An 18,487-nucleotide genomic window follows, 5' to 3' on the forward strand; every position below is an offset into this window, starting at 1 on the left:
CCACACATGGGATCTCAGGTCAGAGCAGAACTGTATAAAAGGCAGAAGCTTCTCAGAGCACCTCAGTCCATTACTTTGTGAATGATCTACTCCAGTGCCTGAACCAGGTAGGACATCTCCCAGACCAGAGAGACTCTGATGCTGGTTTTCTGGGCAGTAGGGGCTTCTGGGTGGAGCTGAGGGAAATCTTAAAGATGAACAAAAGAAAAAGAAGGTTGGGAGGACGGGTTTCTCTGGAAGGGGAAGTAATGGATGATTGCGATTAGTATCTTTTTGATCTTACAATGAATTCATTTGAAAGAATTAAGTGTCTATATTAAGATCACTTGTATTTTTTTTTTCTAGAAGTGAATTTAGAAAGATTGGGTTTTAAAAGTTATAATCACCGTAGAGGTAAAATATTGTGAATTTGTAGTTCAGTCTTTAAAGCATCATTTTGTCTTGTTGAACTTAAAATCTCTGTATTATCTTTCAGTTTTATCCAGTTCCCTTTGCGATGTCCTGCCAGCAGAGTCAGCAACAGTGCCAGCCTCCTCCCAAGTGCAAGAACCCTACTTCTTCCTGCTGTAGCCTGGGCTCTGGCGGCGGCTGCGGCTCCAGCTCTGGGGGCTGCTGCAGCTCTGGGGGTGGCAGCTGCTGCCTGAGCCACCACAAGCCCCGATTCTCTTTCCGTCGCCGACGTCACAGCTCCGGATGCTGTAGCAGTGGGGGCAGCAGCAGCTGCTGTGGCAGTAGCTGTGGGAGCAGTTGTTGTAGCGGCAGCAGCGGTGGCAGCAGCTGCTGTGGTGGTGGTGGCAGCAGTAGTAGCGGCGGCGGCAGCTGCTGTGGCAGCAGCGGTGGCGGCAGTAGCAGCGGTGGCAGCAGCTGCTGTGGCAGCAGCGGTGGCGGCAGCAGCGGTGGCAGCAGCAGCGGCGGGGGCAGCAGCTGCTGTGGCAGCAGCGGCGGCGGCGGCGGCAGCAGCAGCAGCGGTGGCAGCAGTAGCCAGCAACAGTCTGGGGGCTCTAGCTGCTGCTCTGGAGGTTGCTGCTGACCTGGGGAAGAGGACCTTGGAAAGCAGCACCGCCGAAGACCCGCCAGCCAGAGTGTCTCCTTTTCTCTGGTTTTCCTGCAGAAATACTTCTAGAACTCTGTATGCCCTTCTTCATTCCCACAAAGCTCATCTACCATGAGGCCTTGAGGTCTCACCTCTGACATTTATTAGCTTTGATTTTTCTCTCAGACGCAACTGAGAATGAGATGTTGAAAAATCAGCTCTAAAGCTCTTTTCCGGGTAATAAAGCTTTTGATTCTTGATGTCATGCCCTCCCAATGTGGTCTTGTTTACCTCTTCCAACGCTCACCCTTCACATCAAGCCATATTTCCTTTCTTTATCTAAAGTGAGTATTTTGGTACCAAATCCACTTAAAACTCTGGGAAACACCATTCACCTAGTACTCTGAATTTCGGAACTTCAATTTTGGAAAAAGAACCACATCTGAGACCTGTGCCCCTTAAACCAACTCACACAAGGGGGACCAGGAATGGGTTGGGATGAGGCAGGCTGTACCCAGAAAAGCCCTATTCTGGGAAGGTGGCCTCCAAAAGGGAGCCATGCTTTGGAAATTTTACCTCTTAATCATAAAGAAGATGGTTGCCTGAAGTGCTCGTGTGGGCTCCAGTGAATAGACACACTACTATTTGTTGGGGAGCCAGGATAGCTGAATGTGGAGTATTTCTAAGAGGAGTAAGCTGGGAAGACAGGTGTGAAATGTTGGAGCCCATTTTTCTTAGATCCTAGAATCTTGTTTGAACAGAGAACAAAGACATCATCTCAGCCAAAGATTACCCTAATATGGTGGTAGTGGTGGTGTCTGTGTGTGCACGCAATGGAGTCAAGACACTGCAGCCATTGCGATTGGGTGTCCATGTAATATTCCTTTGGGATTGGGCTGGTTTCTTCAGAAGATACTAAAAACGTTTATGAGAGAAGAGATAATTGCAAATCAGCCTTCCTACACAAAATAAGCAGCTAGCCCCTCAGTTGATAAGAGTTAACAGTGAGGCATAACGTTGGTGTAAGACTGATGCACTTGACCTCTCTTCATCCTGATGCCTATTGCCCTGTTTTTGTTTTTGTTTTTCTTCACCTTTTGCACAGTTTTCCAGAGGAGATCCTTATACTTTATGACTTCCTTCTCTTTTCTAACATTGATCTCTCTTCTTGGAATGTCTCACCTCTCCTTGCCAAGAGGCGCTCTGGGTACAGTTGGCAACCTGTTATTCAGGCTCTAAAGCCACGGCAAACGAAACGGGTATCTTCTATGACTTGTCTTTCCTTGTCTGTTTCCTCATGCCACACCTAGCAAATGCACCCCAAAACCTGTCTCTCACTCTTAACTAATCCAGGAATTCTTAGTCTTAGATTCTCTTATGTCTCATACTCATGGTTGTGTGGCCAGGTAGTTGCAATGATTGGAAGGCAGTGCAGAGGCACTTGACCCCTAAAGTTTACTCCGATTTTAAAAATCAGCTAATCAAAAAGCAACTATAACTGTGGGAACGTTTGAGCCATTGTCTTTTTAATTCTCCCCTTCTTCTTTCTTTGCTCTTTAATTTTATCCCTTTCCTTTTGTTTTGATTTGTCTTTTTCCTATTTGACAGAAGTCCTTGGGAAAATCTATCTTTTAGGGAGATGAGATCAGAAACAGAAATCCGTGGGCTAGCCAGCTTGCTATTTTACAATAATCCAATACCCCTCACCCATTTTTGACCGAGCTCCCCAGGTTTATATTATGGGAATATGGTGAAATGACTTCTTTTAGTCTTGATGATCTCTTAACCTTGCCTGGGTTATTCTTCCTGTCAACAGTGTCAGGAAGAAACCACCACTGGGATTCTCATCCCTACAATCATCTTCACTCAATGCTCCCTAGAAGCATCTGGACAAACATAGAGGGTTTATCACACAGCCTGTGGCCTGCTATGCAAGTTTAAGAGCCAAGGGCCATAGAGATGCAAATAAGACAATAACTGATAAGCGTATAGCTAAACATGAATAGATGTATGAGAAAGCGGAACTGCGCGTGTGTTCTCTTCGCGCCATGACTTGGTGTGTGTGTGTGTGTGTGTGTGTGTGTGTGTGTGTGTGTGTACAATGTTTAAAGGAGAAAAAGGACCCCAGACCTCTCCTTATTTGAGCCTCAGGCCTTCTCTGAGCACACACACACATCCCTCCCAGCTAGGAACAGTGTCCTGTTTGAAAAGTAAACACACCACAGCAATCCTGGCACCTCTGTGAAGTGACTTGGATACCCACGTGCACCACCTACAGTGCTATCTGGGTGATGAATGCCTCTGGGATGTAAGCGTCAGCTGAGCATGTCTATTGAGAAATGGGCTCCTCCCAAGTCCCCGGAACTTGCTGGAATCTTATAAAAGGTTCCCTGGCCATACACTGCTCAGTCTTCTGCCTAGCAGGTGGCAAGTTTCAGTTGGAGAACTGAGTGATTTTTCTCGGAGAGCCAAGGACTAGTAAGTATCTAAGCCGGGTCTGGGGGAGGAAGCAGGGAAGAATGGAAGACAGAAAGGAGGAGATAGGACACAGCCAGAATGCAGCGGTGGGAAGACAGGCCTGGAATTGGGCTTCTAATGCGTCAGCCTTTTATGTTGGCTGGGAAGATGCAGAGGTGCTGGCTTTTGAAAGGTTCCCCAGTCTGTGAACGAGCTGTGAGTTACCGTGTTTTCAGGTCTTCTGGTTAGGTTATTCCTGCTCTCTGCTATGACGACTTTTCCTTATAATGTGGAGGACAGGCAAGAAAGAATGTGCGGAACACGCTTTTGTGTCTTCGGAATCTCTGTAACCGGGAGGGAGGGATGCGGTCTTCCAGCGGTTTCTGACAGATGTGATGCTTGTGCTATATTACCTGAGAGTACTGCGTGGAAGGCTGTGTCGTCAAAGCACAGTGGGGAAAGGGCTAGACCCAAGAGAAGAGTTTTGATTGAGTCATACATTGCAGTCGTATTCTCTTTATTTTCCACTATGGAGACCTTGGATGGTCCTTATGCCAGTTAGGGAACCTGTATTTAGCCTTTCCATATTCTGTTTCCTGTTTTATGCCCGTGCCACTTGAAGCACCTGTTTTGGGTTTGTTTCTTTGCTTTCCTTCTGGTTTTTTTTTTGCTTTTTTTTTTTTTTTTTGGGGGGGGTGTTTGTTTGGTTTTCTTTTTCTTATCCATCTTGCTTCAAGTCAGACTGACTTGTCTTCTTAGCCAAATGCCAAAAGTTCTGACTTCCACTATAGAAAGAAGAGAAAGGCGGGATTTTTTTAATTTATTTTTTATTTTTTTATATTAATTACAGTTTATTCACTTTGTATCCCAGCTGTAGCCCTCACCCTTCTTCCCTCCCAACCCTACCCTCCTTCCCTCATTTCGTCCCCTGCCCCTCTTTAAAGGTTGTCTTTCTTTCAGATTTGCCTGGACAAACGCAGTGATGTCTCAGCAAGGCGCCAAAGGCTTTTCCAAAGGGTCTTCCCAGGGCTCCGCCCCCTGCTCCGCCCCGACGCCCGCCCCCGCGCCCTCCTCCTCCTGCTGTAGCCGCGGCTGCTGCGGGGGCGGTGGCTGTGGCTGCGGTGGTGACTCCGGCTGCTGTGGCTCCAGTTCCACCGGCTGCTGCTGCTTTCCCCGGCGCCGCCGGCAGCGCGGTGGCGGCTGCTGCTGCTGCAGAGGAAGCCAAAGGTCCCAACGCTCCTGCAACAACCAGAGCTCAGGCTGCTGCGGTGGCTGCTGAGAGCTCACAGAGCTGTGCCGAACAGCTGGCATCACACAGCGGCCTCTGCTGCTCTCACCCTGCCCTCCATAGTAGTAACAGGCAGGACCGGCCTAGGAGTTTGGTCCCCCTTAAGCTAACTGCACTTTGATGTTCGGAAACCTCATTCTGTTCTCAGGCCTGTCCCCTAATGTTGATTTTCCTCCCAGGGAATTCAAAAGTCAGGGGTGAGACCTCAGACCATGCTTTGGGCAGGGACTTGTGCACAGCAGTGTTCAACACAGGTCTACTGATTTGATTGTCGCCTGAAGACGTCATAATAAAGCTTCTACCTCCTACGAACGCTTCTTTTCCTATTTATTCCTTCATCGGTGCCTTCGTTTTTCTTATTTTATTGCCCTTTATACCACCCCTCAGAGGCTCATGCCTGAAGGAGAACACGCCAACGGCTCTAAGTAGTCTAAGGATTTGAGGTTGGCACCTCATCCACTTTGCGTAATGACTCACTGAGGTGGGTGCCGCCGTGCCCACTTTACAGAAGGGAAACTAATGTTAAGCTGAGAGTCGCTTTGGTATGCCTGCAAGATGGAGCTGACTACAAGATTGGAGAGCTCATTCTCCTAATTGCTCTGCTGAGCTTGATCTGCTCTAAGTGGTCAGGAACCTTGTGTGCCTCCCCCGAGCAACCCCTCTCCCTCCCCAGAGTAATACCTGCCTCCTCCGCAAGTCCAGGCAGCTGAGGGTCTCTAGTTTGATTGGGTTGGCAAATTCTGGAGTTTGGGATTCAGTCCTGCTGAATCTTCTTTCTCTTCTTTCACCTTTTTTCCTTCTCCTCTACTTCCTCCCTTTCTCCCCTTCTTTCCTACCCTTTCCCCTCCCCTCTCTCCTTTTCTTTCTCCTCCCTCTTCACAAACACCGCGTTTTTCTTCTTCTGGTGGAAGACCATTGACCTTTGCTTGCTGGGTGAGAAAATCTTCTATGCCTACCAGGAGCCTGGACCTCACCCTCTTTTAGGTCTGATCTGTGCGGCTGAGGCATGGCCAGGAACCACAGGTCTCCCCTGGTTGTGGCAGTGAGCTGCACGGGCATAGGAAACCCGGTAAACATAGAATTTACTGTTCATGTGAGGTTAGGCCCCTTAGCCTAGTGTCTTTTAGGTTTAAAAAGGGTGGTATAATAATGGTGAAATAATAATAATAATAATAATAGCACAAAAATAGCTAACATTTGTTGAACACTAGTTTTGTTCCAGACACAAGGTATAGGACATAATGTATACATGTATATCAATTTAATTTTAATGACCTCAAAGAAAGGTTTTGATTTCCCTAGTTTTGTTTTGTTTTGTTTTGTTTAAGTGTGAGTAGCCTGGGATTCAGAGACTCCAGGGGACTGGTGTAAGGTTTCACAGGTAATGCATGTGCTAGGCTTCTGATGGTAAGTGGTGGGGAAAAGACTGAAATTGAGATCTGTAGGTATCAAAGTCAGTGCCATGGAATTCACTCTACTGCAATCTTGGAAACCACCACCGCCCAGAAGAAGGGACACTTGGACTTCCATGGACACACCCAAGCTCTTAGAAAATTGCAGCTTGACTGCTCTGCGTCAGTGACCCAGTGACTGCTGAGCTCTGTGTGGCATCTGCCCAGCTGCTGAAGGCATTTGCTCAGAGGCAAAGTCAGAAATTCACCATTGATTCACTTCAGACGTCAACCCATGCTGGGGAGGCACAGAAGGACACTCCTACTCTGCCTCTCACTTCCGGCTCTGAGAGTCTGTGATTCCTAGGAGGCAGTGCTTTGTACGCACTGTTTACAAACAGATGAGGTCACCGAGGACCTGCCTCCTCCATGCCAGTCAGTGATGTGTAGTGAAGCAACAAGCCCTATGACTTGCTGGACAGCAAGGCAGGAAGGGTGGGCTTGCCTGACTCACAACATACTGGAATGCCCGTGTGAGGAGCAGGGAATACAGGACTGAGTTTTAGGAAAGAGAGATGGTGATTCATTAGGAGATCCATGAGTCTGTAGCATACATGTCTTCAAACATGGATACATTGATATCCATCAAATGGCCAGATGTGAGGATGGCAGCCCCACTGGGTTCCCACTTATTCATGAAATAAGTGGGAGACATGCAAAAACACATGTAGGTAAGGGTTCTTTCTTTCCAGGCAGCCTGAGGCTTCAGGTGTTTAAGGTGTCCTTCCAGTCACGTTGACACTTAGACATTATCTTCACTAGAAAAGAAACCTGGGATTCTAACTGTTTGGCATACAGTCTTATACTGTGAACCTGGCATTCTTTTGTTCACTACTTAAAACTCTGCCACAAGAGAAGGGTTTCCACTGATCTTGATAAGAAAGCTGAAACACAGAACTATCTTAAAATGGCACAGTTTCTAATTGGAGGACAATGTTTTGAACAGAGTGTTTCTGACTCCAAAATCAACATTGACACCTTTTTTGCTCTATGAATTTCTAAGGAGGGAAACCTTGGATAGAAGCAGGAGAAAGAATCCAAGGGATTAGTGGCATTAAAAATAAATATCTGATAACATACCCTCAGAGGCGAGAGCAAAGGCTAGGCTACAGGGGGCTACAAATGGCAATTCTAGGATTTTAACAGTGTGTGCTTGTGGCATAGAAAATGGGTCTTAAGAAGAATTTGGAAAGACAGAAGTTGACCTACAGAATATGAACAGCAATGGTTAGGATGCTTTGGAAACCGAGAAATATTATATCAATAGGCAGCTACAGTGACCCAAGCTTGAGATAGGCATCTGAAACTGGCATTGGGCAAGAAAAGGAAATGACAGATGGGAAAAGCATTTGTCTAGAGAAAAGAATAGAGAGAACTGGGTGCAGCATTGGGGCGTATGGAGAAAAACCAACTGAGGTGTCATGGAGGCTTTCTGTGTGGTCACTAGGAAATGACAGTAACACTGACAGAGAAGTGGAGAAAGAGGGAACGGATGAAAGAGGAAGCGGGAAGTCCTACCCATGATGTGATGGGTTTGAGGAACTGCCAGGGCACATAATCTTTGAAAATTGAATTGACAACATCTAGATGAGGAGGAATAAACTCTGTGGAGCTGGGAAACCAACTGTTGGCAATGGATGTAGTTTCCCTTCTGCAATGAAAGTTATATGAAAAAAAAAAAAAAGACCTGGTCTGTCTTACTCATCACAGAAAACGCGTGTAAAAATAGAAAATTACACACTGAACACTGGAGATGCCTGATCAATATGCTTTGGATTAACGCGCTGGCAAAACAGAAAGCTTAAGAGGTGAGTTGAGGGGACTGAGCAGAAAGGAAGAAGCTAATTCTAAAACAAGGTCAAACATGAAGGCAGAAAACTCACTCAGGTTTTACCTGGGTGGTTCATCAGCCTGCTTTCAAGCCTTGGGTTCTGGAAAACAAGGCTGAAAGGAACAGAACAGAGCAAGGTTGCAGAAGGTAAACATTAGTCACATGGGGTCTTCTTTCCCATTGCCTAGCCAATCTTCCCATCATTAGACATAGTAAGACATTCCATCTGGAGGGACATGAGTTCCTCCTTAATTGGGTAGAACTTGTTAAACAGGCAAATTGGTATCACAGTGAGTAAGGCAGAAATCCTCTCTGCTGTGGATGACGCTGCAGCAGATTTGAATGATTTGACTCTGGTAAATCTGAACTGTGTCATCTTGCCTCAGGAAAAAATGGCAGCTCTAGAAAGTCAAGTATCACCTCCTGTCTTATACTGACCAGGGTGAAGACAATAGCTTCTAATCTATCTTATTCCGTGATGCATCTTGTTAAGAATGTTGTTAGAGAGACCAGGGAGATGGTTCAGGAAGAAAGAGGAACTAAGTTCAAATCCCAGGCACCTCTGTAAAAGAAAGCAAAAAGCAAACTCTGGGCATGGCTGTGCATGCCTGTAACCCTAACCCTGTGGAGCAGAGACAGATGGATCCTGTAACAGCTTGGCGTGCAGCTGGCCTAGGTGAAATGCTGAGCTTCCAGGTTTCAAGGCAGCGAGAGGAAGGCAGTAGAGGAAGACCGTGCGCATCTTGCTCTGACCCCCACATTTGTGCCTGCATGCACACATCCGAGCACTCATGTGTACCACACATGCAGCACGACACTCACAAATCACAGACAGGCAGTGTGTGTCTGCCAGCTTTATTGTCGATGATGTGGCTGTGTTGGTTCTGTTTATTTGTGAACAAAATTTGTAGTGTTCAAAGGCCATTTTTTTCTCATTCACCCTCAAAACTATTTTTCTGCCAGTTTGAAGTACTACATGTACTAAAAGCTAGGAGTAATTAACCTTCTCCTTCTGTTCCTGCTTTTATATGATTTTTTGTTCATTCATCACTATAATCTTTAATTGATTAAAAATGGACAATTGCTCACCATATCCTCGGCAGTTTGTGATGTAAAAAAGTCTTAATGAGAGAGTTAAATATAAGTACTTGAAGTCACCACATGAAATCAGCATTACACACAGGTGACGATTCACACTGGTCTCAGCACGCGCACACACACACACACACACACACACACACACACACACACAAACCATTGTTTGGATTTAATGCTGAAGATTGTGTTGGACAAGCTGGGGACACAGAAAATATTTCAGTTAAAGTAGATAACACCAAGGGTGAGCACAGAGAGATAAACATGTGTACTGTAGCAAACAATTTTATGAACGGACCTCAAGGAGGTCAGAGAAGGTGAGATTATACAAATAGCTGATCAGGGGACAAATGAGGCAAACCCTTACATGGTTTCAAAGTGTCCGGAACTTTATCCTAGAGGTAGGGTGGGTCATAGCATTTTAACACTTTATTTATTTAAGAATTTCCCACCTGTATACAAAGTATTTTGATCACATCTAGCCACCATTTACCCTCTCTTCTGTTTCCCATGGGCCTCTTCTCCAATACATCCCCCACTAACTTCATGTCCCATTCTTTGAAACAGAAGCTACGGAGTAGGACAGTTGGTGCTATTCATATGAGTACAGGTATGGAGCCATCCACTGGAGCATGAGCAACCTACCAGCAGCTATACCCTACAAGGAAAATGAATTGTCCTCCCTCAGCAACCAGCAACTACCAATAGCCCCCTAGCTAGAGGTGGGGCCTTATGAGCCTATCCTGCATCTATGCTGAAGTTCTGACCAGCTTGATCTTGTTCAGGTAACCACAGCTGCTCTGAGCTTATTCGGCCAAGATCCTGGCATCTTAAAAACTGTTAGGTCTCTCTACTCTCTTTGAACATATTAAAAATGACTTAATTTAAGGAACCATTGATCTGACATTGACTTTTGTGTGTGTGTGTCTTCTTCAAATTACCAAGTGTCAGTAACAGTTCTCTATTTTTTTTTTACCATAGTTGTCTCCACTGAATAACTCTTGTCCCATCAACCATTGTGCAATATCATCATTCCATTCACAAAATCTCTCATGTTCCACATCCCATGACAATCTTTCCTCATTCCTCAGGGTCTTGGAACTCAGTCAGGCACTGCCCAGTTCTGATTAAAGCTCACCCTTCTATTCTGGACTCTATACTTCCATCAGTACTGCAATTCATTGCTTCACTCCAGCCTTCTCTGCCTGTCTCTCTGTCTTGGTTCCTCCTTTAAGTATGAACATCATACCTAAGGTTCTGATTTTTCTCTTTCCATGGGAAATCTCATTTATTCATTCATTCATGCATGCAGCATGACATCAGGTGTCTTCCTCAGTCACTCTCTATCTTATTTTTGAGTCACTGAACCTGAACTCACCAGTTTGGCTAAGCTGGCTGCTAAGCAATCTCAGGAATCCGTGTGTCTCTGCCTTGCCTGGTGCTGGGGTGAGACGTGCTGTGTCTCACTGGGGACCTGAACTTATATCCTCATGGCTGTTAAGCAAGTGCTTACCACATCAGGCCCTGCTGTGGAAGCTTTGACACTTTCCTTCCTGTTTGCTCTGTGTTTACACAGGTTGCCTTTCTTCCCCAGTAACTGTCCTTTCTGCTATTTCTTTTCTATTGCACACCACCATCACCACCAAACGAATGAGCAGAGAATTTATAAGTCAATGATCTAGGCAAGTCACCTATCATGTGACACCACAAGGGGCAAACCAATCTTTGGTGGAAACAAAATACCTGCAGGGAGGTTGGAGCTCTGTTTAGTGTTTTATTACCAGTCTCTTTACTTCATGCATAAAGTAAAAAAAAAAAAAAAAAAAAAAAAAAAGAAAAGAAAAGTAAGAGGAGTATAAAGGACACCACTCTCTGGAGCAGTACACATCTGAGAGCACTTTAACACTGAGTGTCCTTTCCTTGTCTTTCATTTTGTTGTTATCTATCATCAAAGCTTTGTTCTAACACCCTCAACATGGTAATCATCACGTCTGCTGCTTTTTACTGTCGGAGCTTGTTAGTTTATTTACATTTTTCTTTTTCTTTTCCCTGTGCTTTAGTTACTTTTCTATTGCTGTGATTAAATACCATGATTAAGGCAACTTATAAAAGAAAGCATTTAATTTAGGGGGTCATGGTTTCAGAGGTAGATGACCACCAATCATGGTGTGGGACATGGCAGCAGGCAGGCAGGCATGGCACTAAAGCAGTAGCTGAGACCTTACCTGAGTGGTATAGTATTCATATTGTGTTTTGATCTACAAGAGGAAGGCAGACAGAGCACATTGGGAATTCTGTGGGCTTTTGAAACCTTAAAGTCCACCCCCAGTGACACACCTCTTTATACAAGGCCAAAAAGCTACAAGTCCTTCTCAGATGGTTCCATCGACCAGGGGGCCAAGCATTCAGTCATGAGCACATGGAGCCATTCTCATTCAAAGAACCACCCCTACTTGCCTAGATCATTCTTTCCTTTAAAATCCTGTTTTTGTTTTCCTAAATTAAATATTCTGGTAGTTCTTTTCAGCCACTGTTAATGGTGAGATCATTCTTAACTGAAAATACCTTGTTCCTCAACATGAAATGATATTTTAGTTGGATATAGAATTTCAGGTTGGAAAATTTGGCCTTGGATCACTGGTGATATGGTTACAATGTTTTATGTCTTTAAGGTTGAAAGGGTGCTTTAAGCCTAGTTATTTTTTGTGGAGGTAATCTATTGCATCTCCTCACAGGTTTTACATTTTCCTTTGAGACTTATGTTTCTGAGGATTCATGACTTTCATTTCTGTCTTGAAATTTTTAAGCAGATATCTCTTTAAATATTTCCTCTCACTCTGACGTTTCCTTCCGGAACTCTCATCAGATGCACAGGACTTTTGTATTTGTATTCAAAGAGCCACTACATTCTAAGTCATTTCATTATAGAATCCACCCTCCGTGGGTTTTTATGTATCTACTCAGCCAACTGTGGATGGGAAAAAAAAATGGATAAAAGTATCCATACCAATGTGCAGATTTTTTTCGTCATACTCTAAACAATACAAATATAATAACTTTTTCCATTAGTATTGTATCAGGCATCATACATAATCTAGAGATTACTTAAAGTATTTAAGAAGATATGCATAATTATATGTTGAAACTATGTTGTTTTATAAAGGGACATGAGCATCCTTGGATTTTACTATCCTAGATATCTTAGAACCAATCTTCCCTGCTGATGGAAGATTATATCTAATTTTCAGTTTCTTATTACTTTTCAGCATATATATATATATACATATATATATATATATATATATATATATATATATCATACATACACATACATACATACATACAGATGCCCTTACCCTCTGAGCCATGTTGCCACATCTGCTGCCAAGCCTCATGATCTAAGTTCAGATCCTAGGACCCACATGGTAGAAGGACAGAACTGACTCCTGTTACTGATTTTTTATTTATATATGTTTGCCATGGTATACACACACACACACACACACACACACACACACACACACACACACAAATAAGTAAATAAATACATGTTTAAATGCAATTTAAACCATTTAAAAAGATTGTTTAGGAAAAGAATGCCATAAGACACAAACTTTCTGCCTTGCCTTGGGCTTATGTGCAGGAAGGAAAATCATTCCTTAAAACTGATAGGCATAGCTTACACATCAGTCCTGGCTGCCATTTTCTCTAAAGCACATCATACACACGCCTGGGACAAGCCAAAGTTATATAACTAACATGAAATTGATCTGAAACAGGTGAGAAATTACTTGGCATAGCCTCAGAAATAAATTCAGATTTAATTTAGAAAGATTGCTTTTCCACGTAGCCCTGCACACTGGCTGCAAGTAAAGTCCCACTAGGATGCATCAGTGTGGAATGGAATTTAGAGTAGGTTCATAATTTTTTAATTATTATTATTATCATTTATTACAATTTATTCAATTTGTATCCCGGCTGTGGCCTCCTCCCAAACCCATCCTCCCTCCCTCTTTTCCCCCTATGCCCCTCTTCTAGTCCAGTGATAAGTGAGGACGTCCGTCCTTCCCTTCTATTTGACCCTCACCTATCAGGTCTCATCAGGACTGGTTTCATTGTCTTCCTCTGTGGGCTGGCAAGGCTGCATCCACCAGGAGGAGGTGATCAGAGAGCCTGCCACTGAGTTCCTGCCAGAGAGTCCCTGCTCCTCTTACTAGGGGCCCCACCTGGAGACTGAGTCTATGGGCTACATCCAGCTGGGTTTTAGGTCCTCTCCATGCATTGTCCTTGATTGGGACAGCATTCTCTTTAGGGTCCCCAGCTCTCAGGTTTTTGGCTCTGTTGGTCTCTGTTTGGAGCTCCTGTCCCCTTCAGGTCTTTGTATCTTCCCTTCATTCATAAAATTCCATTAATTCTGCCAAAGTTTGGCTATGAGTCTCAGCCTCTGCTTTGATACCTCAATCAGTAGAGTCTTTCAGAGGCTATCTGTGGTAGGCTCCTGTCCTGTCCCCTGTCTTCTCCGCTTCCGATGTCTAATGTGTTTGTCCTTCTGAAAAAGGATTGAGCATCTTCCCTAGGGTCTTCCTTGTTGTTTAGCTTCTTTAAGATTATAGATTTTAGTATGTTTATCCTATATTATATGTCTAATATCCACTTATAAGTGAGTATACACCATGTGTATCTTTCTGATTCTGGATTACCTCACTCAAGATGATCTTTTCTAGTTCCCACCATTTTCCTGCAAATCTCATGATTTCCTTGTTTTTAATAGTTGAGTAGTATTCCATTGTGTAAATGTACCACAATTTCTGTGCCACAATTTCTGTATCCATTCCTCCATTGAGGGAAATCTAGATTGTTTACAGGTTCTGGCTGAGAGACCAAAGAATTAAAAATTAGGTTTTTCTTTGTTTGTTTGTTTTGGATATTGGTTTAAAGTTTAAAGCACAACCCTGAACAAAGGCCAGACAAGTGAAGAGATGTCCAGCCACCTGCAGGGAAGAACCAGCCTTACTGCATTCTTTTCCTGCCCACTAGAGATACAGTTGCTAGGAAACTGCCCCCTCTTCCCTAGGACAGGCAAACAAGGGAAGCCAGACCATTAATGGTTTGGGGGTCTTCTATAATAGTCAGTCAATTCAATTTCAACAAAGAGACGCTTGCCAGGCAGGAATCCCCCTGCTTTGGGCATGCTCTGAGGGACCAGACTCTTTAAATCAACCACCTAACTTGAGCATGAGGCTTTTTGCTCTCAACCACTCTGGCGATGAAGGTATGAGCGCAAGCTAGCTTGTAATAAAAAGATCTTCATGTGTTTTGCAATGAACTCAACTCCTGGTGATCTTTTGTGGTCTTATGAATCTGGCACAACATGGCTATTACGAATAGAGCTGCTATGAACATGTTGAGCAAATGACCTTGTTGTATACTTGAGCCTCTTTTGGGTATATGCCTAGGAGTGCTATAGCTGGATCTTAAGGTAGCACTATTCCTAATTGTCTGAGAAAGCACTAGATTGATTTCCAAAATGGTTGTACAGGTTTAAATTCCCACCAGCAATGGAAGAGGGTTCCCCTTTCTCCACATCCTCTCCAGCATGTTGTTGAGTTTTTGATCTTAGCCATTCTGGCAGGTATAAGGTGAAATCTCAGGGTTGTTTTGATTTGCATCTCTCTGATGACTAAGGATGCTGAACATTGCTTTAAGTGTTTCTTTGCCACTCTATATTCCTCTACAGAGAATTCTCTGTTTAGCTCTGTACTCTATTTTTTAATTGGATTACTTAATTTGTTGCTGTTTAACTCCTTAAGTTCTTTATATATTCTGGATATTGGCCCTCTGTCAGATAAAGGGTTGGTGAAGATCCTTTCCCAATCCATAGGCTGTCATTTTGTTTTGATGACAATGTCTTTTGCTTTACAGAAGCTTTTCAGTTTCATGAGTTTCCCACTTATTGATTATTGATTTTAGAGCCCATGCTGATGGTGTTCTGTTCAGGAAGTTGTCTCCTGTGCCAGTAAGGTCAAGGCTCTTCCCAACTTTTTCTTCTAACAAGTTTAGTGTGTCTGGTTTTATGTTGAGGCCTTTGATCCAGTTAGACTTTAGTTTGTGCAGGGTGATAAATATGGATTTATTTGTATTTTTCTACATGTAGAAATCCAGTTAGACCAGCACCATTTTTTGAAGATGCTATCTTTTTTCAATGTATGGTTTTGCATCTTTGTCAAAAATCAGGTGGCCATAGGTGTGTGGGTTTATTTTTGAATCTTCCATGTGATTCCATTGATCCACCATTCTGTTTCTATACCAGTACCATGTAGTTTTTATTACTGTTGCTCTATAGTACAGCTTGAGATCAGGGATGGAGATACTTCTGGTTTGTAATTTTTAACTATGAACTCAACTTCCAAGAGAATCAATGCTAGAAACAGTACAGTGAGACTACCAAAAACTTTCTGATGAAAGTCCTATCAGATAAATGTTATGCGATTTTTGTTATACATGTAATGGTTTTCAGATGATTGTGATATGTCACTAAACACTCATCAGCTGTAACAAACACACTGCCGTGGAGTACTGACAGCGGGGGAACTATATATCTGTTGGAGCAGAGAGCATGTGGGGCGTTTCTCTATTTTCCCCTCTATTGTGCGGAACCTAAAGAGCTTTATAAAATGTATGATTAAAATGCTCTAAATACACTAAAGAATTTAAATCATCAAATAGAGAGAGATTGAGAAGAACCAAACAGTCCTAAGAAAATTTTATTAAGTTGTAGTTGAAAAAAATAAAAGAATGAGTGATGTAGAGAAAAAATAGCTTTGACTACAAGTAAAAGACATAAAAAAGTTAGTGTTACGATTTGCACATAAAAAGCAATTTACAATATAAGATTCTGTAGCAGTCTGGGACTAGTTCCTCTTCTTTTTCATATCAGTTCCTAGTCAGAAACACTTGTTCTTGAAAGCCTGTTTGGTAGCAGTAGCTGGAGAATTAGAACTCATATCATTAATCAAAGATCAGCTCTCCTGACTTTGCAAAAGACATTCTCTTTTAAGAGCATAAAGTTTGGGGTCACTGAGGCAGGAGACACCTGCCTAGTCAATCAGAGCAGCTAAGCCAGTCCTGGCAATTAACAGGGTGAGAGATGTCATAGATAGATGACCTTTATATCCAGGATACTAGTTTTTTTTTTGTTTGTTTGTTTGTTTGTTTGTTTTTTACCTCTGTATGTATTTTTCACCAGCAGTGTGCAGCCTAAACCAGGAAAAGAAAAGAATGAAGGAAAAAGAAGGAAAGGGACCCTGAGTATGGGTCTATCCTTTATTTTTTTTTAAATTTTATTATTTTATATTTTTATTTTTTAAATATAATTTTTATTTTTTATATCAGTCACAGATTATTTACTTTATATCCCAGCCATAGCCCCCTCCCTCATTCCCTCCCAATCCCACCCTCCCTTCCTCATCTCCTCCCTGCCCCTTTCCAAGTCCTTTAAAAATGTCTTAGAAGTATGTCCATACTATCCAGAAGTGAGTCACGTGGTCATACTCACCTATGGCCAGGGAATCTGCTAAAATTTATGTGCTTTGTTATTTTGGAGAAAATAGGTTATAGATATGGAAGTAAATCAATAGCTTGGTGACAAATAGGACTTTTTTCTTTTCTTTTATTGCATGAACATAACTCAGGTCATCAGTTTTGTTGGTAGGCACCTTTAGTAGTTGTTGTGGGTTATTAATATTTATTATTGATATATTTTTTAGTTAAGCAGTGGTTATTCCTAAACAGCTGTATAACCAAATCACCACAAAGAGACTAGGATTTATTTAATTAATCTAGAGCGCAATGCTGGGCAATTGTTACACCATCCTAAACCTCCAAGCCGGTGTAATTTCCTACCATTCAGATTCACCCATTACACTTGCTTTTAGTAATATCTTAGGTCGGGTTCATTTCTCCATGTGGTTCCAAGATTTCTCCTGCAGATTCTTCTCCTCTTCTCCTCTGTTTCCTTCCTCTTTCTCCCACTCGGGACCAGGATGTCCCACCCTCTCCTCTCCATTGCTTAACATTGTGGCTGATTGTTTTAATTGACAATTTAGAGAACAAATCGTGGCATGCTTACACAAACTTGAGACAAGTGATGCTTATGTCCGGATTAAAAACAGATAGTGGGGGAAATAAATCAGCATTTGAATGAACAAAGGTAAATTGTATACCTTCCAAAAGAACATTATACCAAGAAGTGTTTTAAACTATCTCACTTCTCACTGGCTCTCTAATCCACGTTTTACTCAGTAAGAACACCCACTTTATTAGCTTCAAATTTATATCCTGATCTTCACAGTCTTGGATCCCAAATTTCTAGAAAATGACAATCTCCATTTCCAAAAGAGCTGCCTGGAGACTTCCTATTTTGGTTTTGGTCTAATTTCTTCCTTCAACTGGAATGTTGGACATTTTCTTGCTTTTGTGAAAGGTTAGACATTCTTTAAAGTACATTTTAAATTCCTGCTCCCTGCTCCTAATGAAAGGGTTAGACTAACTTTGTAACCTATATGTCTTCTAAAGCCTATAGTTTTGAGTTTTAGGTTCAGGTTAAGCTAAAGCCTCTTAGTACCTTTCCAGAGAATGGAAAAATGTGACCCTATCTATGAGGACAGGTAGAAAAAAAGGCAAGCAAGCAATGACCTTCACTCAGCAAAAAGAAAAACTTCTGTCTTTAAGATAGCATTTCTTAGCAACAAACCTAGACTTCTTCTGAGTAGCTTTTGACCTCCAGCCAAAAGTCTGTAGCCCCTAATCTTCAAGGATGAGCTAACCACCCCCACCTTCAATTGCAGCTGCATCCACACTTGGCAGGACTGGCCAAGCTTGAGCACCTAAGACTAACCAATTATCTTACTTTATAGCTTCCTCGTCCAATCCTAGATTGCCAAGACTGCAACTTCAAATCTCCCGCAATTTTTCTTTTAAAAACCTAAAGGCCTTTGTCTCCCGGTGCCACTCTTTGCTGACCGGCAGGGGTGACCCCATTGCGCAATGGTTAATAAACCTCTTGCTTTTGCAACAAGTCTTGGTCTGGGGGAGTTTCTGGGAAGGGCGCGATCTTAAACTCCTGAACTGTGAGACCCCAGGTCTTACACTAATATCTGAGATGACTAAACATGTAAAAGCTTTCTTACAAGCAGTACTTTCAAAACTAGTATTTGGTTCTTTGGAAGTCCTAAACTGTCTTCAGTGCTAAGGGAAACCAGGGTGAAAGATTTCTGTTGGCTTGACGTGTGTGTGTGTGTGTGTGTGTGTGTGTGTGTGTGTGTGTGTGTGTG

The 18,487-nt window shown here is 42.9% G+C and overlaps 2 protein-coding genes across 2 annotated transcripts; both read left to right on the forward strand.

The window, feature by feature from the left end:
• Positions 1 to 496: 496 nt before the first annotated feature.
• LOC129676345 (late cornified envelope protein 1D-like) lies at positions 497 to 1,130 on the forward strand. The gene has a single exon (XM_055606706.1). The coding sequence runs from the start codon at positions 497 to 499 to the stop codon at positions 1,028 to 1,030; it is 534 nt and encodes a 177-aa protein (XP_055462681.1). The 3' UTR covers positions 1,031 to 1,130.
• A 2,349-nt stretch (positions 1,131 to 3,479) lies between these two features.
• Positions 3,480 to 4,769, forward strand: Crct1 (cysteine rich C-terminal 1). Its single transcript, XM_055606710.1, has 2 exons — positions 3,480 to 3,511; positions 4,451 to 4,769. The coding sequence occupies exon 2, from the start codon at positions 4,473 to 4,475 to the stop codon at positions 4,767 to 4,769; it is 297 nt and encodes a 98-aa protein (XP_055462685.1). The 5' UTR covers positions 3,480 to 3,511; positions 4,451 to 4,472.
• The last annotated feature ends 13,718 nt before the right edge of the window (positions 4,770 to 18,487 follow it).

This window comes from Psammomys obesus, unplaced genomic scaffold (genome assembly GCF_907164565.1).
Source record: "Psammomys obesus unplaced genomic scaffold, mPsaObe1.curated_primary_1811, whole genome shotgun sequence".
Taxonomy (NCBI): Eukaryota; Metazoa; Chordata; class Mammalia; order Rodentia; family Muridae; genus Psammomys; species Psammomys obesus.